At 35.3% G+C, this 16,604-nt stretch overlaps 1 protein-coding gene across 1 annotated transcript; it reads right to left on the reverse strand.

Moving 5' to 3' along the window:
• Positions 1–9,824: 9,824 nt before the first annotated feature.
• On the reverse strand, positions 9,825–15,655 carry LOC114266034 (glutamine synthetase cytosolic isozyme 1). Its single transcript, XM_082911776.1, has 12 exons — positions 15,390–15,655; positions 15,066–15,105; positions 13,970–14,073; positions 13,824–13,872; positions 13,520–13,626; positions 13,272–13,359; positions 12,326–12,454; positions 11,781–11,855; positions 11,642–11,695; positions 11,173–11,210; positions 10,886–11,045; positions 9,825–10,176 (listed from the first exon to the last, which is right to left on the reverse strand). Exons 1-12 carry the CDS (start codon positions 15,461–15,463, stop codon positions 10,024–10,026), a joined length of 1,071 nt encoding a protein of 356 aa, XP_082767902.1. The 5' UTR covers positions 15,464–15,655; the 3' UTR covers positions 9,825–10,023.
• Between the last annotated feature and the right edge of the window lie 949 nt (positions 15,656–16,604).

Here is a 16,604-nt window from a genome sequence, read left to right on the forward strand (position 1 = left end):
CGAAAAGCAGTTTTATCAATGTCTTCTGGTTTAACTTTCAACTGATGGTATCCGGATCTGAGATCGATCTTAGAAAACACTTGAGCACCCTGTAACTGATCAAATAAGTCATCAATACGTGGCGATGGGTATTTATTTTTCACAGTTACCTTGTTCAGTTCACGGTAGTCAATGCACAGTCTTAGTGAGCCGTCTTTCTTCTTCACAAATAAAACAAGAGCACCCCAAGGCGAAGTGCTAGGTCTGATGAACTTCTTTTCTAACAGTTCCTGCAATTGCACTTTCAATTCCTTCAGTTCAGTTGGAGCCATTCGGTAAGGAGCTTTAGATACTGGCTGCGTTCCCGGAATCACATCAACGGTGAATTTAATCTCTCTGTCAGTCAAATCCCCTGGCAGATTATCTGGGAAAACATCTGAAAATTCTCTGACTATAGGAATATTGTTCACGTTAGCATCATCATCAGTAGATACAGTCAATACAGAACACAGATATCCCTTACACCCCTTTTTAATCAATTTAACAGCCTTCACAAATGAAATCAAATACGGAGGAGGTACTACTCCGACCCCATTAAACACAAATTCGGGTAAACCCGGTGGACGGAAAACTACTTGTTTCGTTACACAGTCTATGGTGGCATGGTATTTCGTTAACCAGTCCATTTCCAATATTACATCAAAATGATCAATGTTCAGAGGCAGTAAGTCAATAAACAAATGTGCATCACCAACAATAATTTTACAAGCAAGGTACATATATGCACAGGACATAGATTGCCCAATGGGTGATGATACAGCTAACAGAAAATTCATGGATTCTAATCATGCGACACATATGAATGCGTAGGACCCGAATCAATCAGTACATAAGCATTTTGGGTGCAAATAGAGAGAATACCTGACACAATGGTCTCGGTATTCTGCACGTCTCCCGGTACTAGGGCAAACACTCGGCCCTGCCTTATGGGCTCTTTCCCGGTAGCTTTGGGGTTCGGTTTTGGTACAACAGTTGAGGCTGCCACGCTTGGTGTAGCTTTACTACTGGCTTGTGGAGCAGAGGGGCAGTCTTTAACCATGTGGCCCACTTTGCCACACCTGTAACAAGCTCCAAATATTTTGTAACAGACCCCTTTGTGCTTCTTGCCACATTCAGAACAGGGTGGTATGAGACCACTCCCTTGGCTGGGGCTAGTTGTTGACCCCGTATTCTGTTTCTTGTTCACGAGGTTATGTTTTCCTTTCTTGAATTTGAAACCCTGCCTCTTACCACGCCATTCGGATGCTGGTGTTTCAGTTTTCAGTGCCTCGATGTTCGATTCAGCCATCAAGGCTCGGTCAAGAACATTTACATAGTTTGGTAACTTCAAAACATTTATTCTGTCAAGAATTGCAACATTAAGGCCGCCTTCGAACTTTCTGGCCTTCTTGTAATCAGTGTCCACCATATGCGGTGCATATCTCGCAAGCTCGGTGAACTTTGTTTTATATTCGGCAACGGACATTGTGCCCTGTTTCAGCTGTTCAAATTCAGTTACTTTTCTATCCCTGACACATTGAGGGAAATACTTTTCGAAGAAGGCTCCTTTGAATTGAGCCCAAGTCATAACAGTATTTTCATTACGGATAAGCATCCACCACCTTCTAGCTTCTTTTTACAGAGTAAAGGTGGCCAATAGCACTTTGTGTGCTTCAGAGCACGGAAAAACCTCAAATAATTTTTCAGTCTCAAGAACCCATGCTTCAACCTTTAACGGTTCAAGGCCTCCCTGAAAGGATGGCGGTTTCATTTTGCTGAACTTGTGGGTGAGAGTAATTATGTCCCCATCATTAACGTTAGTATTCTGTTCCGGTACAGCCGGAGGAGGAGGTGGGGGCTGTTGATTCTGTTGCTGGTCTAATCTTTCGGTTATTAGTTCCATCATCCGTTCCAGTCTGGCCATTCTAGCCTCAGAGGATGAGGATTTAGTTGCAGTGTTTGCATTATCCATTTCACTATAAGCAGTTGCAACAATTATCAATATAGGCAGTCATTGTTTACACAGGTTCATACTTTAGCATATATTCAGTCAGTCATATCACACACTTATCATGGTCATGTAATGCCCTAATCACTTTTCTAGGACATCCTATAGCTTGTTTGGACACGTGTGTGCGGTATAACTCGTGGTAAGTATCGCTCTGATACCACTCTGTCACGACCCAAACCTGCCCCTATGGGTTTAGCACCGTAACCGGCCAGTAATCCGAGATTACCGAAGGCCTGCTTAACAGTAATACAGTAATACAGAGTACAGGGGCTGGCGGAAGCCAATACAGTAAATAAAAAATGTCCAATGAGCTGTGACAGTCTGTATGCCAAAAGACTTTTCATTCAAATATATACAGTCAGACAAAACAGTATGTACATATATACAATCATTCAGTTCAGGGACCAAATCCCTATCAAACAGTACAGTAACAGTCTATACAGTCGAATAGGACAGATACAGAGACAGACGGGGAATTTAAAAACACCCCTAAGCAGTAGCTTGACAGGCTCAGAACCTCGTAGTGAGGCACAACGGTTGGCTTGACAAAACTGGAGTTAACCCCGACGCTTCTAGCTGCGATCTGGTGCCTGCACACCTACATAAATATATGAACAGTGAGCTAAAGCCCAGTGAATAACACAATGCGTAAAGAGGTTAAGAATGAATGTCCTTACAGTAATGAAAACAGTTCATTAAATTGATATTTCAGTCGTTCAGTCAGTGCAGTCATATGTGGTACATCTATTAGCATAACAGTACAGTAAACAGTAGGTCTTAAAAGACCGAGCAGTAAATGATGGCCATCAGTCAGTAACAGTAGTGGTTCCAACGAGGGAACTGACAGAGATCTCTGTAACAGTATCAGTAAACAGTAGGTGCTAAGGATGTCACAATACAGTTCAGAATATAGGACATACATTCATTCAGTTAACAGTAATCAGTTCAGAAAGCAGTACAGTTCAGTTGTTCAGAAGATAATCATTTTGAACATATCTTTACACAGTTGTTACTCACAGAGTTTTGGGCTACAGTAAGCTAGAGCGCGTCCCCAGTCGCCAACCTTACACAGTTACAGATTGAACACACACTAAGCTACATAGTTGGGAAGGATAACAACTTAATCCCTACTATGCCTCGGTGTGGTTCTATATCTATATCCTCATTAAGATGCCTTAAACTAGGCCTAAGAATGCCTAGGATGAGATGAGGATACAAAGATGCACTTGAAAAAGCATTTTCAGACTTACAGAAAACAGGGGTCACGCTCGAGCGTATGTTAATCCGCTCGAACGGACATGCAGACAAAGGTTTCCGCTCGAGCGTAGACTTACCCGCTCGAGCGTTTTGCAAAACAGTCAAAAGTGCTGAATAGGCGAAAATCACGCTCGATTGGGCGCTCGACGCCCGCTCGAGCATGAGACACAATGCTCCGCTCGAGCATCAATTATTCCGCTCGAGCGGACTCCAAAACAGAACAAAATGCTGGGAGCACGATTTCCACGCTCGAGCGCCAGTCACCCCGCTCGAGCGTGAGTCCAAATTCTGGAAATTCCAGATTTGAACCTCAAGCTCAAAACCAAGTTTTAAACCATAAATTTCGATCCTCTTGGGCCAATTTTCCAGAAAACACATCAAAACTCATACTTTAACATGATTCAAAGCTCAATTTGCAAAATCAAAGCCCAAGGGTGTTTCAAACAAACTCAATTTGAAACCAATTTCATGAATATGGAGAACATGCAAACATGCATGGATTAAAACCATTTCAAAGCTTCAATTTGATGCTCTCAGGAGCTCATTCTTTTCAAAACAAGATGAAAACATGGACTTAACATAGCCATGAGCATGCATGAGACAATTCTCCATGGAATCAACTCAAATTCAACAATTCAAACATGCATGCATGGAATGAGTTCCAATTCAACATTAATGAACCAATTCATACCTTAAATCACTAAAGGCTCAAGAATTATGCAAGAATAAGTTCAAATACACAATGAAGAAGGTCAATGATCTACCTTAGGTCTTGGATTATGGGTCAATGTTGCTATCAACCTTCAATTCTACCAAGATTCAAGCCAATTCACAATGAAACAAGTTGAAATCAACTCTTCTAACTTCTCTCTCTCTCTAAGGTCGGTTGTGTGCAAGAAATGGAAGAAGAAATGTTTTGTTTGAGTGTATGAGGAGATCAAAAAGGTTCAAGTAGTGGGCCACCTAAGTGGCAAAATGGTAAATAAGGCCAACTATGCAATTTAACTCGTTTTAATCTAATTTAATCATACCTAACCAGTTTTCAGATAATTATACCATAAAATCACGTAAATTACGATGATTATAAAACACTAATCGGTTTCCGGTTCGGCCGCCGATAAGGCCTTCAATTCGCAAATTAAACATAAACATAAAAGCACGAACAGATAATCAAATAATCAAACGGATATAAGTATAATTAAACAGATATACTCAGTCAATACAGTTTCAATTTCAGTCAATCAGTTCAGTAGTTTATTCAGTTCACTTATCAGTCATAATCAGTTTCAGTTTAACGGTAATCAGTGATTATTCAGTAAACAGTGACGAGGATTGTTACAGTTATACTTGATCCTAAGTATAAGATGAGTGTATTGGAGTTTTATTTTGAAAAACTTTATGGAGACAAAACTGAAGATGAAGTTGATAGGGTTTGTCAGATTTGTTATGATTTGTTGCAAGAGTATCAGCATCGAGTTAGTATGGAGACCGATGTTGGTGACTTTTTTATTCATCTAGATATTGTTACAAAGACCTTTTTAGAGTATGATTTGTTTATTAGTAGAAAAAGAAGTACAAAAATGAAAAATGTAAGATCAGAGTTGGACCATTATCTAGAAAGATGATGTTTTACCAAGAACTTCAGGTTTTGATGTTTTGAATTGGTGGAAAGCCAATGGACCAAAGTATCCGACCTTACAAGTAATAGTTAGGGATATTTTAGTTATTCCTGTATCCACTATTACTTCTAAGTTAGCATTTAGTACTACTGGAAGGTTGGTAAGTCCACATCATAGTAGACTTCATCCAAACACATTAGAAGCATTAATATGTGCACAAAGTTGGTTGTGGGGATGCAGAGATGAAAGGTACTCATATTATTACTTCATCCAATCTACATATTATTATTTCACTTTTATATTACCATGGAATAATTTTAATATTGAATTTATATTCTTTACTTTTTAGGAAATTCAACATTGAAATCGGTGGGCTATGTGACTATATATGATGATACTGAGATCGCCTCGGATGAGTCGTGTGCCATTTTGTGTTAGTTGTCATTTTTTTTTTTGTATTGTTAACATTTTTTACATCATATTATTAGTATTGATTATTTGTTTTTTTCCTTTTGTTGTTTAACAAGAATTCAAGTTGAAGGAGATGATGAAAATTGTGGTGTGGTTGTATTAGAGTATTGGAGAAACAAAGTTTGTTTTTTTTTTTTTTTTTTTTTTTTTTTTTTCAATATGGACTTGGTTTTTTATATTGTAATGAATTTTTTTTTTTAATTTTATTTTTTGGATAGCCTATTCCTTGCGGGCTATGCTTGGGACTAATTATTCTCTTTACAATTTGTTGAATTTTCTTTTGTGTGGGCTGTTGGATGGAATATGTTATTTGAATATGTTGAAAATATGTTGACAGATATGCTATTGACAGATTGTCATCCCTATTTACAGATATGCTATTTGAATATGTTGAAAATGTGTTGGCAGATATGCTATTAAATGAAGCTTGAATAGAATATATTGACAGATATGTTATTTTTTAATTTGAAGATGTTTACAGATCACTGTTAATTTTTCCTTTGAATAATAAAAAATAAAAAATAAAATCTCTGATATGCTAGTGTAATTCGGAAATTTTTCGGGGTTAATAATACCCGATCCCTGATCGGGGGCGGGGACAAGGGAGACAACGGGTTCCATGCCGAGGATCGGGGGCGAGGACAGGAATTTATCACTTTCAAGGATCGTGGATAGGGAGTGTAGTCCCCCGTCCCGCCCCTCCCCACCCCACCCCACCCCCTCTTACCATTCCTACTCCATAGCCTCTCAGATGGCACTTTTGTATTTCACTTAAAGCGAGGTCCTAGCTCAGGATTAGGAGCTAGCATAGCTAGGGATGGCAATTTGAATCCAGCCTGACAGGGATCCGATCTCCCGACCCCGATTTGAGTAGTTTTTCCCCGAAAAATATCCCTAATGGGATGGGAATGGTATTTAAAAATCAATCCCTGATCACTTTCGGGCTGGGAACGGGGATACGTGTCCCAGCCCCATCCCCGACCCGTTCCCGTATCTCCCGAAATGAAATTACTATTTTACCCCTAGGTATATATATATAAAAACCAAACCCTTATCACACTATCATTTCTCCCTCTGTCTCACCACGTCTCTCGTCTCTCTCTCTCTCCCTCACTCACGTCTCTCATCTCTCTCATATTAGTGTTTCTCTCATATCTCTCTTCCTCACTCACTTCTCCCTCTCTGTCTCGCTTGTGAAGCCCTCCATTCTCCCTCTTTGTCTCGCTTATGAACCATAGTCCATCCGTGAAGCCCACTATTGCCACAGATCTGAACTGGACTAGGAACGATCTCGTGAAGCTATCAATCTAGATCAATCTGAACAGATTGTGGTTTGATCTGAACAGACGGTGAAGCTACCGATCTGGATCAATCTGAACAGGACTGTGAAGCTACCTGACCAGGAAGAGCTACAGAAGCCCCTCTCTCTCTCTCTCTCTCTTTCTCTTTCTCTCTCTCTCCATATATATATATATATATATATATATATGTTGTTAATGAACAAATTTTTTTTTAAAGTTATATATACATCTGTTGTTGTCTGTTTGCGTTGATGAACACATTTTTTTTTAAAAAGTTGTTATATATATATATATATATATATTTGTTGCCGTTGGTGACGGTTGTCGATGATTGTGGTTGATCTGAACAGTTGTTCTTGTGTGTGTGTGTGTGTGTGTTTTGAGAACAGATCTATCGGAGATTTTTCAAGGTTTGGGAAACCCGATCCCTGTTAGGGGATGGAAGCGGGAGAGGTGATGATTTCCCCGTCGGGGAACGAGGGCGGGAACGGAGATTTTTCTACTTTTGGAGATCGAGAACGGAGAGTATCATCCCCGACCCGGCCCATTGCCATTCCTAGGCATAGCCTACCTATCCCTTTTTTTGTAACAAAAAAAAAAAAAAAACCACATTCCACCATAACTAAATCATATTTGATTGTAATACAAATCTCCTCCTTCTTTAGACACAAAAAAATTAAAAATTACAAATCAATAGAATAGTTAAAGAATATTTATATTTTTATGATAGTACAAATATCTTATGTGCATAGTACAAGTCTAAATCATATTTGATTATAATATACACCTCCTTGATAATAAATCAGACAAAATAAAAAAATTACAAATCATTAGAATAGTAAAAGAATATTTATATTTTTGTGATGGTACCAATATCTTACGTGCAAGTCTTTGTGTCCAGTTCAACTCTTTTATACGTGTCAAAATTACACTGGAAAAAATTTCCACAAATAGTGCAATCATTTCCTTACGGTCCCATTGATTTGCAATTTTCCAAAAAATAAAACAATTCCTCCCCCCCTACACCTCCTTGATAATAAATCAGACAAAATAAAAAAATTACAAATCATTAGAATAGTAAAAGAATATTTATATTTTTGTGATGGTACCAATATCTTACGTGCAAGTCTTTGTGTCCGGTTCAACTCTTTTATACGTGTCAAAATTACACTGGAAAAAATTTCCACAAATAGTGCAATCATTTCCTTACTGTCCCATTGATTTGCAATTTTCCAAAAAATAAAACAATTGTGAAAAAATTTCCACAAATAGTGCAATCATTTCCTTACTGTCCCATTGATTTGCAATTTTCCAAAAAATAAAACAATTCCTCTCCCCCCCCCCCCACACCTCCTTGATAATAAATCAGACAAAATAAAAAAATTACAAATCATTAAAATAGTAAAAGAATATTTATATTTTTTGTGATGGTACCAATATCTTACGTGCAAGTCTTTGTGTCCAGTTCAACTCTTTTATACGTGTCAAAATTACACTGGAAAAAATTTCCACAAATAGTGCAATCATTTCCTTACGGTCCCATTGATTTGCAATTTTCCAAAAAATAAAACAATTCCTCCCCCCTACACCTCCTTGATAATAAATCAGACAAAATAAAAAAATTACAAATCATTAGAATAGTAAAAGAATATTTATATTTTTGTGATGGTACCAATATCTTACGTGCAAGTCTTTGTGTCCGGTTCAACTCTTTTATACGTGTCAAAATTACACTAGAAAAAATTTCCACAAATAGTGCAATCATTTCCTTACTGTCCCATTGATTTGCAATTTTCCAAAAAATAAAACACCCCCCCCCCCCCCCAAAAAAAAACCCTAAGGCCTATTTTGAAAACATAACATTTTAACAAAAAGACAAAAACACAATACAAAAAAGTCAGCAATTCTATCTATTCTTATAGATAATATATATAAATAAAAAATAAAAAAAACCACTAAAATTACCAATTCTCAATATAGGCCGGAATCCACACTTACAAAATATAAAAGGAGAAATTATCCACAGGTCCTATGTGGAACATGTGGACACCATTTAATCTCATAACTTTTTGAGTACACCCAAAAATCTTTTCCTCCATCTCTCTGGTTTTTTCCTCCCTTTTTACGTTTTCTTCTTTCTCTTTTTTTCTACATTTTTCTCTCATCGTCTTCGTCATAGACGATGGTGCAAGTGTTCATGTCTTTCTCCATTGATCGAGGTTCACTAATAATCGCCAACAATCGAAATCAACTCGTAATTTCACTCTCACCGACAGCGAAGATATATATTTCCGACGAAGAAGATGAGTGGATCTACTTAGATAAGTAGATCTACATCAGATTTGGCTAGATCTAAACAAAAAATAATTGTCAGAGTATAATCCTCTCTCTACATCCGCCTTTTTCCTTCGATCTCTTTTTTTTTTCTCTGCTATACACTTCTGTTTTTCTGTTCTAATAGAGGAAATTTTCGAATTCTGAACAAATAGTTTTCGAGTTTTAATTACAGACAGTGAAAACTGTAAAATTTTGCAATTTTAAAATTTTTTTTTGGTGCTAGAATGAATCATGGTTTAAAACTGTAAAATTTTACAGTTTTATAACATTCTTTAGAACTGTAAAATTTTACAGTTTCATAACATTTTTTAATTATTTTTTTTCCGACAATATTCTCGACATTCCGGTGAGTCTTCGACGACCGTTAAATAGAAGTCCGACAGTAGTAAAATGTGAACAGTGTCTGTAAATTAAAAAAAATAATAATAAAATTTGGTAACAATTAAAAATGTATTGGACTAATTGGTGCACGTGTTTTGTTTTAAGATTAACTTGATCTTGAACTTGATACATGAGACTTATCAGTAAGTTCCCCAATATAAAAACACAAGAATCTCATCTACCAAACACTTTTAAATAGGATCCCAACTTGTACAGACTAGCAAGTTTTCATAGAAAAAATTCAAAAACATAAAACAATACTTGAGAACAAAACCAAACTCGGACTTACACTCACGGCAATTGGAGGGGTGTCTCATTCACTTAAAGAGCAAGCTCGTATTGACCTTTTCAATGACTCATCCATAAAACAAAAACAAAAACAAAAACAAAAACAAAAAATTAAGGAAAACAACAGGAGAAAAACAAAAATTAACAGCCAAACATACCATGATGAATTTACTAATAAGGCAAAAGCCTGCTTCTTTTTTTTTAATGTCAATTAACTTATTGTCAATTCACGGCAAATGAAGATGCAAATGTCCAAAACGCACAACTGCAAATACATTTTGGAAACAACTAAAACAAAATGTGCACATCCAAAAAACAATAGAAATTCTTGCTTCCGTTCTTACGGTTTCCAGAGGATGGTGGTGTTTGCGATCATGGAAGTGACAACGTACGGATCCATGTTTGATGCAGGCCTCCTGTCCTCAAAATAACCTTTGCCTGCCTTCTCTGTGTCCCGGCCAACCCTAATGGAGGCTCCACGGTTTGCCACTCCCTATCAGTAAATTACATGAACAAGCACTATGAGAATTGTGACAAAAACCATTAGGCAAAAAAAAGTGTTGACAAGAAAATGTCCCCAATAAAATATTCGGGGGGATTTTTTAGTCTTCAGTGATTTTTTTTTTACTTTTGAAGTTGATCTAGTCTAAGACAACCCTGAAATTTAAAATAAATAAATAAATATATAATTCAAACAACACAAACATAACGAAGCTCAGCAACAAAACAAAATCATGAAGGAAGCCCATAAGTCGAGCCAAAAAGAAGAAAAAGCTAATAACTCCCAATATATCCGTGTACCATTCCTCAATTGGGTTCTTTCTTGGACCCATCAACTTAAAATGCTTCCAAAATATGTGCAACAAATACTATTAGTGAGAGAGAGAGAGAGAGAGAGAATTCAGAATTCATCACCATAACAATAAGCAAAAACATGTTATAGAAAGCATAAGAACTCGTGGAAAATAAAATAAGGGAAAATGTTTGAGACCCCAAATAAATCCCCCACAATTTCACCTATAATGATGTGGCATGATAGGTGTATTTTTTTTTTTTTTTTTTTGGATAAATAGATAAATATCAACTTTTGATTTGTCATCACATTCTCAATTACGTGGGACTCTACTTCATTGCCATATCATTGGAGGTGCATTTGGGGTCTCAAATATGGGTCTCTAGCGTTACTCTGAAGATAAGCGTACCCATAAGAATGTGTTTATGTCAGCTGTTTCGTGCTTTCCTGTAAGCCGACGCTCATTGCCTTCTCCATAAGCAGCAATGTGTTCCTTGTGCTTCAATCCAAGCTTTTCGATGGCCTTCTTAATGACTTCAAAGCCCCCATCACTTCGCATGGACTTGGTACTGTTACCAACATGAATAGGCTATATTAGACATTACACGTATAAGGGTGTGACCCTGGTCTACAAATCATTCTTGCGAGGTTTTTTCTTTTCTTTTTTTTTTTTTGGCATACAGAGCAAAATATTACCTGTAGTTGGTGTGAGCACCGGCTCCATTCCAGTCACCCTATTGACAAAATTTCACAAAGTTTAGAGACAGGTTGCCTAGTTCTTTTCTGGAAAAGGCATGTAGACTTGGTTACACTATATAATATAATGTAATGAACATTATGCTCCGTTTGTTCAGCCGAACAGACATTTTTTGCATTTTCTGACATTTGGTGCAGTGGAAAATGAAAGGCAAACGGAAAATAAGCCTATTTGAATGGAAAATGGTTTATACTTTTGACGGGTCTTACCAATCCCACCACCACCACCGCTAAGACAACCACTAAAATATTAATTTTGAAGTTGCAACTAAATATAGGAAAATATTTTCTACAGAAAATAACAAATTGTGCGCGAAAATGTGTTCCACTCAAACAAACGAAGCATTAGTAGCAAATAGTAGAGGACTTAGCAGGAAGGAAGAGGGGACATTCACAAACAAAAACTAACCTCAATAGGTTTAGGGTCGAACGAAACAACGACTCCAGCAATTTCAGTGATCCTCTGTCAGTTCAGGAAATGTGTCAGTAAGGAAACATATATGCAGATATCCGACACTTTACTGCAGTATAAGTATATATCAAATTACTTCTAGAATGTAACGAGCCATCCACAACTGATCTCCAGAACTGATGCCAACAGAAGGCCCAACTTGGAATTCCCACTACATATCACAAGAAAAACATTTAAAACTTTGAGGTCAACAAAACCAATAAACAGGGCAACTGACGAGACAAAGCATTAAGGCCATGTTTGTTTGGGTGGACATGAGTTTGGGATTGGACTAATAGTCCAATAAAATTATTAATCCGATGTTTGGTTAAACAATTGAAGTACGGACTAATTATTTTCAACTTGACTATTAGTTAAGATAGGACACATAATCCAACGGATTCGTAGTCCTAGGACTATTAGTCATGGGAATGCTAATCCAGTCCGCCCAAACAAACATGGCCTCAGTTCTATAAGGGAAAGATTAAAAAAAAAAGTTCTTTTACTTGTACAGAAATCAATCACAGAACCAAACGCAACCCCTTCTTCAATTATGTGATCGGTTTCTATGTTCCTAGACTTTTTTTTCCCCAAAAAAAATAAATAAATAAAATGGATAGAATGTGTAAATTAATCTTTTACCTGACCCGGCATCACCTCTCCATTGATGCCACTAATGTTAATACCAGCATAAAGACATGCTTTATAATGGGCATCGACAATGTCTCGCCCAAAAGCTTTATCCGCACCAATACCACAGTAGTATGGTCCCTGTTTTGATAAAGCCAAAATAAAACTCACAATTATTATAAACACATAGAAACCTCAATATGAAAAAGGAAGAGGAACAGTGGTGGTGAGCAACACAAATCAGGTTGGCTGAAGCTAAATAACCTAGAGAACAATCCTCTTGTGAATCTTCAGGCCAAACAAGTTCTTTTTTTTTTTAAATTCAAATCTATTTACAAAGCCATTAAATTCAAGCATCAAGAGAGTATCACAGGCCTCATTGAAAACAGGTTCATCACATTTAACCAAGACTACATTTCCTAAAACAGATCCCAATAAGAAAACATATCCAGAGGTGGTTCATCAACAATTAGCCCAATGTATAAGACTCACTAAAATAAATTATTATTACTGGATGCCTCAATTTTTGAAATGGCCAGAAAAATAACACCTCATTTTGATGCCTAGCACATCATGATAAAGAAATAAATAAAAACTCGGGCCACTACTGTGCATATTGTATGCAAACGGTCCTCTACTACTACTTTCATGGAGCGAGACATACAGTTTCTAACAGCAAGCTCAAGTGGTAATTTGGCAAAAGAGAAAGAAGAAGCAAAATCACAATTGCATTTAAAACTCAGTTTAGAACACAAACTAAAACATAGTATTTCTTTTTCATATATCATATATAAAATAAAAATGGCAAGAAAGAGTAATACACCCAGAATTTCTAGTACTGAAAATTGGGCAAATAAAAAAATAGTGATCAAGACATATTAAAAAATGTGACACAATCATTTTTCAAAGAAAAAGAAGTAATACAATGACATAGTTGGTGATGGCGAAACTTCACTACCTGTGGTCCAGGATAACCTCCCACAGGCCAACCAATCGGCCACTTCACTTCTTTCTGCAACAAAGTGTACTCCTGCTCTATACCATACCTGAAAAAATAAAAATAAATAAGTAAATAAAAGTTAGTACACAATTGGAGCAGAAAATATAATGCAGATTCCCAATAATCAACATTAAAAAGCACAGTACCATATGAAAAGAACTATTTTTTATTTTATGAACAAATTAATAAATAAAAGTAGAACATACCAAGGTTCCTCAGCAACAACATCAGGGTGGCTGAATATCTTGGCAGCATCAAACCTCTTATTTGTTGGGATTGGCTCTCCACCCGGCGTGTAAGCATCACACATTACCTGCAATATTAGAAGAAAAATACTATTCATACCAATTTTTTATACAAAATTGGTCACAAGAATGATGTTTAAATGCCACGTCATTTTGCATATTTTTCTGTTTGTCACTGCTCATATTAGAAACACAACCACAAACTCCATAAATTAATTCTTTTTATAAATCAGTTTACATTATAGAGGGAAAAGAAGGGACCTACAAGAATGTTGTTGCCTCTCCTGAATGGGTCCTTATAAATTGCCTGGGGACTGTTTGCATAAACAAACCAATGTTATATCCAATCTCCAAAGAATTTTGAGAAACACACTGAAATGAAAACTGAGAATTGAAATCAAGATAACATACTATAAAATCACTTCACTGTCCTCGCCAGGGGCTTGGCCAGTGCTGGAACCATCGTAGTTCCATTGTGGTAACTTTGAAGGATCAGAGACTGGTGCATTCAGGGTCTGATTCAAGGGTAAGAAACCAAAAATAAAGAAAATCATCAGCGACCAAATTACATGAAAAATTCAAATTCAAAATTAGAAAACAAATATGACAATTTCAAAACACCCTTGGTTTTCATATGGTTTCTATTTCTGTGCAAAAACAATTTCCAAATTCGTTAACAAGTTTTTTGGTATTTGATAAAAATAAACAGTTGGCCAAATAAATTCTGTATCTGTATTTTCTAAAAATGATAAGATATAAATGAAAAATGAAAACACAATCAAACAAACCCATGTGTGCATTAAAAACTAAGACCACCAATAGAGAAAATATGGGCTTGTTTGATTGTGTTTTGATTTTTGCTTCAGGAAAAACAAAAGTCCAATATTCAAAAACATCATTGTTTTCATATAGTTTTCATTTTTTGTGCAAAAATAATTTTCAAAAAGTGATTTGCTAGTTAGCTTTTTGGCTTTTTTGACTTTTTCTTTTTTTTTTTTTTTGCCTAAAAAACTTAGGGCTGGTTTGGGGTACACTATATAATCCATCTTTTTATCTTTTTATCTTTTTTTTCATCACATCACCTCTCTACTTTTCTGCACATCTTTTCGTAAAAAGACAAAAAGTGCACTTTTTTAGGACACCCCAAACCAACCCTTAGTTTGAAAATAGTTTATTTGGCTTTTTTTACTTTTTTGACTTTTTTTTTTTTTGGAGAGAGAGAAGAGTGTAACAATTATGGGTTAGATGTGATACTTTGTTTGTTGGGCCTAAAATAGCCTATTTTGTTTTTTCGGCTATCTTAGCCCCAAAACCACTTGCCAAACACCAACCATTCAGTATTTCATAAAAATTGAGTTGTTTTCAGAATATTTCTTAAAAACAGTTCTCCAAACTTTTCTATAAATGATAAGATTAAAATTAAAAGTAAATAATAAATAATAAATAAATAAAGACAACCAAACAGATCCTATGTGTGTGCATTAATTAAATTCATTAAAAGTATTACCCTGGCTTTGCTTCTGAGGTCCATACCAGATCCACCGATCCTGTGCAATGATAATAAAATATGAAGAGACAGAGGGAAAAAAAAATCCAAATTGTTATAATAAAAAACTAAAAAAAAAAAAGAGGAAAAAACACAGAAAATGTTTCAAACAAAATGGAATGTATATGACTCTATGACCTATGCATGAGACATAGAAGTCACAACCATGAAGAACAAAATAAAGAGAAAATTGCAAAACAAACACTGATCTGCAATCAAGAGTGCCTTAAACATGAAAAACAAAAACATAGAGAGAAAGAGAGATCTGAGAGAAGTAAAACTAACCATATGTACTCTGCAATGATCTTCTCGGTGGACTCAGATAGATTCAAGTTGCAAAGATCGGAAAGAAGAGACATAGTGACGATCGATCAAAAACACCCACTCCAAACAAACCACACGATGCTTTGACTCTCCCTCTCTCCTCTTTCTCTCCGTACTATACGTGGTTTGTGTTGGAGTCTGTGGCGAGGAGTAATGAGCTGTAGAACCAGGGATGAGTTCGTCCTTTTATAGTGGTTGAGGTGTTTTACATTGCACTAGTTTAGAATGGTTGTTAAATTTTATTTTTTAATTTTTAATTTATTTCGAGTTACATTATTTTTTATTTTTTTATATATTTTTTTAAAAAGAGTTAAAAAAATTTAGAAGGGACTGAGAAGAGATTAAAAGTTTAAAAAAAAATATTTTTAACTTCGTCCCCAAAATAGATATTAGAATTTTTTTGAAAAGTAAGTTGAAAGTTAAATTTTTTGATTTTTTTTTTTTAAAAAGTGTAAAACAAAGTGATGTACACTATGTACACTCTTAAAAAGATGTATATCTTATGCACATTCTAATTAAAAAAATAATATAATTTTATATTTTTTAAGTTATTACTAAAAAAATTAAAAATAAATAAACATTATAATTAAAGAAGAAAATGACATAATTAAAATGTATAAAGTATATCATTTTTAAGAGTATGTATATTAGTATTTCCCTAATTTACTATGGCCTTATTTGAGAAGTTGACTATTTTAGTTAACTATTTAATTTTTTGACTATTTTAATCTGACTAAAATAGTTTATTAATTTTTTTGTAATTGAGGGCTATTTTGAAAAGTGTGTTAAAAGTCACTTCTCAGCTTTTAACCCATTTCCCTCTCTCACAAAAAAGTCAAAAAATAACTTTTAATCATCTTCTCAAAACACCCCTGATTTGATAGTTATCAAAGAAAAAATAAAACGGTTATAGGTTAGATGCGATATATTATCTTATTGATTATTTTAGTCTATTTTATCTTTTAGTGAGTTATTTTAACTCAACTATCTTCCCAAACACCCCTTATATTGTTTCGTATCTTATTTTGGGTAGGCTTTGACATGAGTTATTTTGGTTAAATTATTTATAAAATAGATTAATTTAGTCAATAAAATAAAAAGTCACATTCAAATTATAATCATTTTATTTTTTCTTTTATAACCATCAAATTAACTATTAGAAAAAATTCAAAATTT

The sequence above is a fragment of the Camellia sinensis genome, unplaced genomic scaffold (assembly GCF_055761805.1).
Source record: "Camellia sinensis isolate YWXY unplaced genomic scaffold, ASM5576180v1 Unanchor13, whole genome shotgun sequence".
NCBI lineage: Eukaryota > Viridiplantae > Streptophyta > Magnoliopsida > Ericales > Theaceae > Camellia > Camellia sinensis.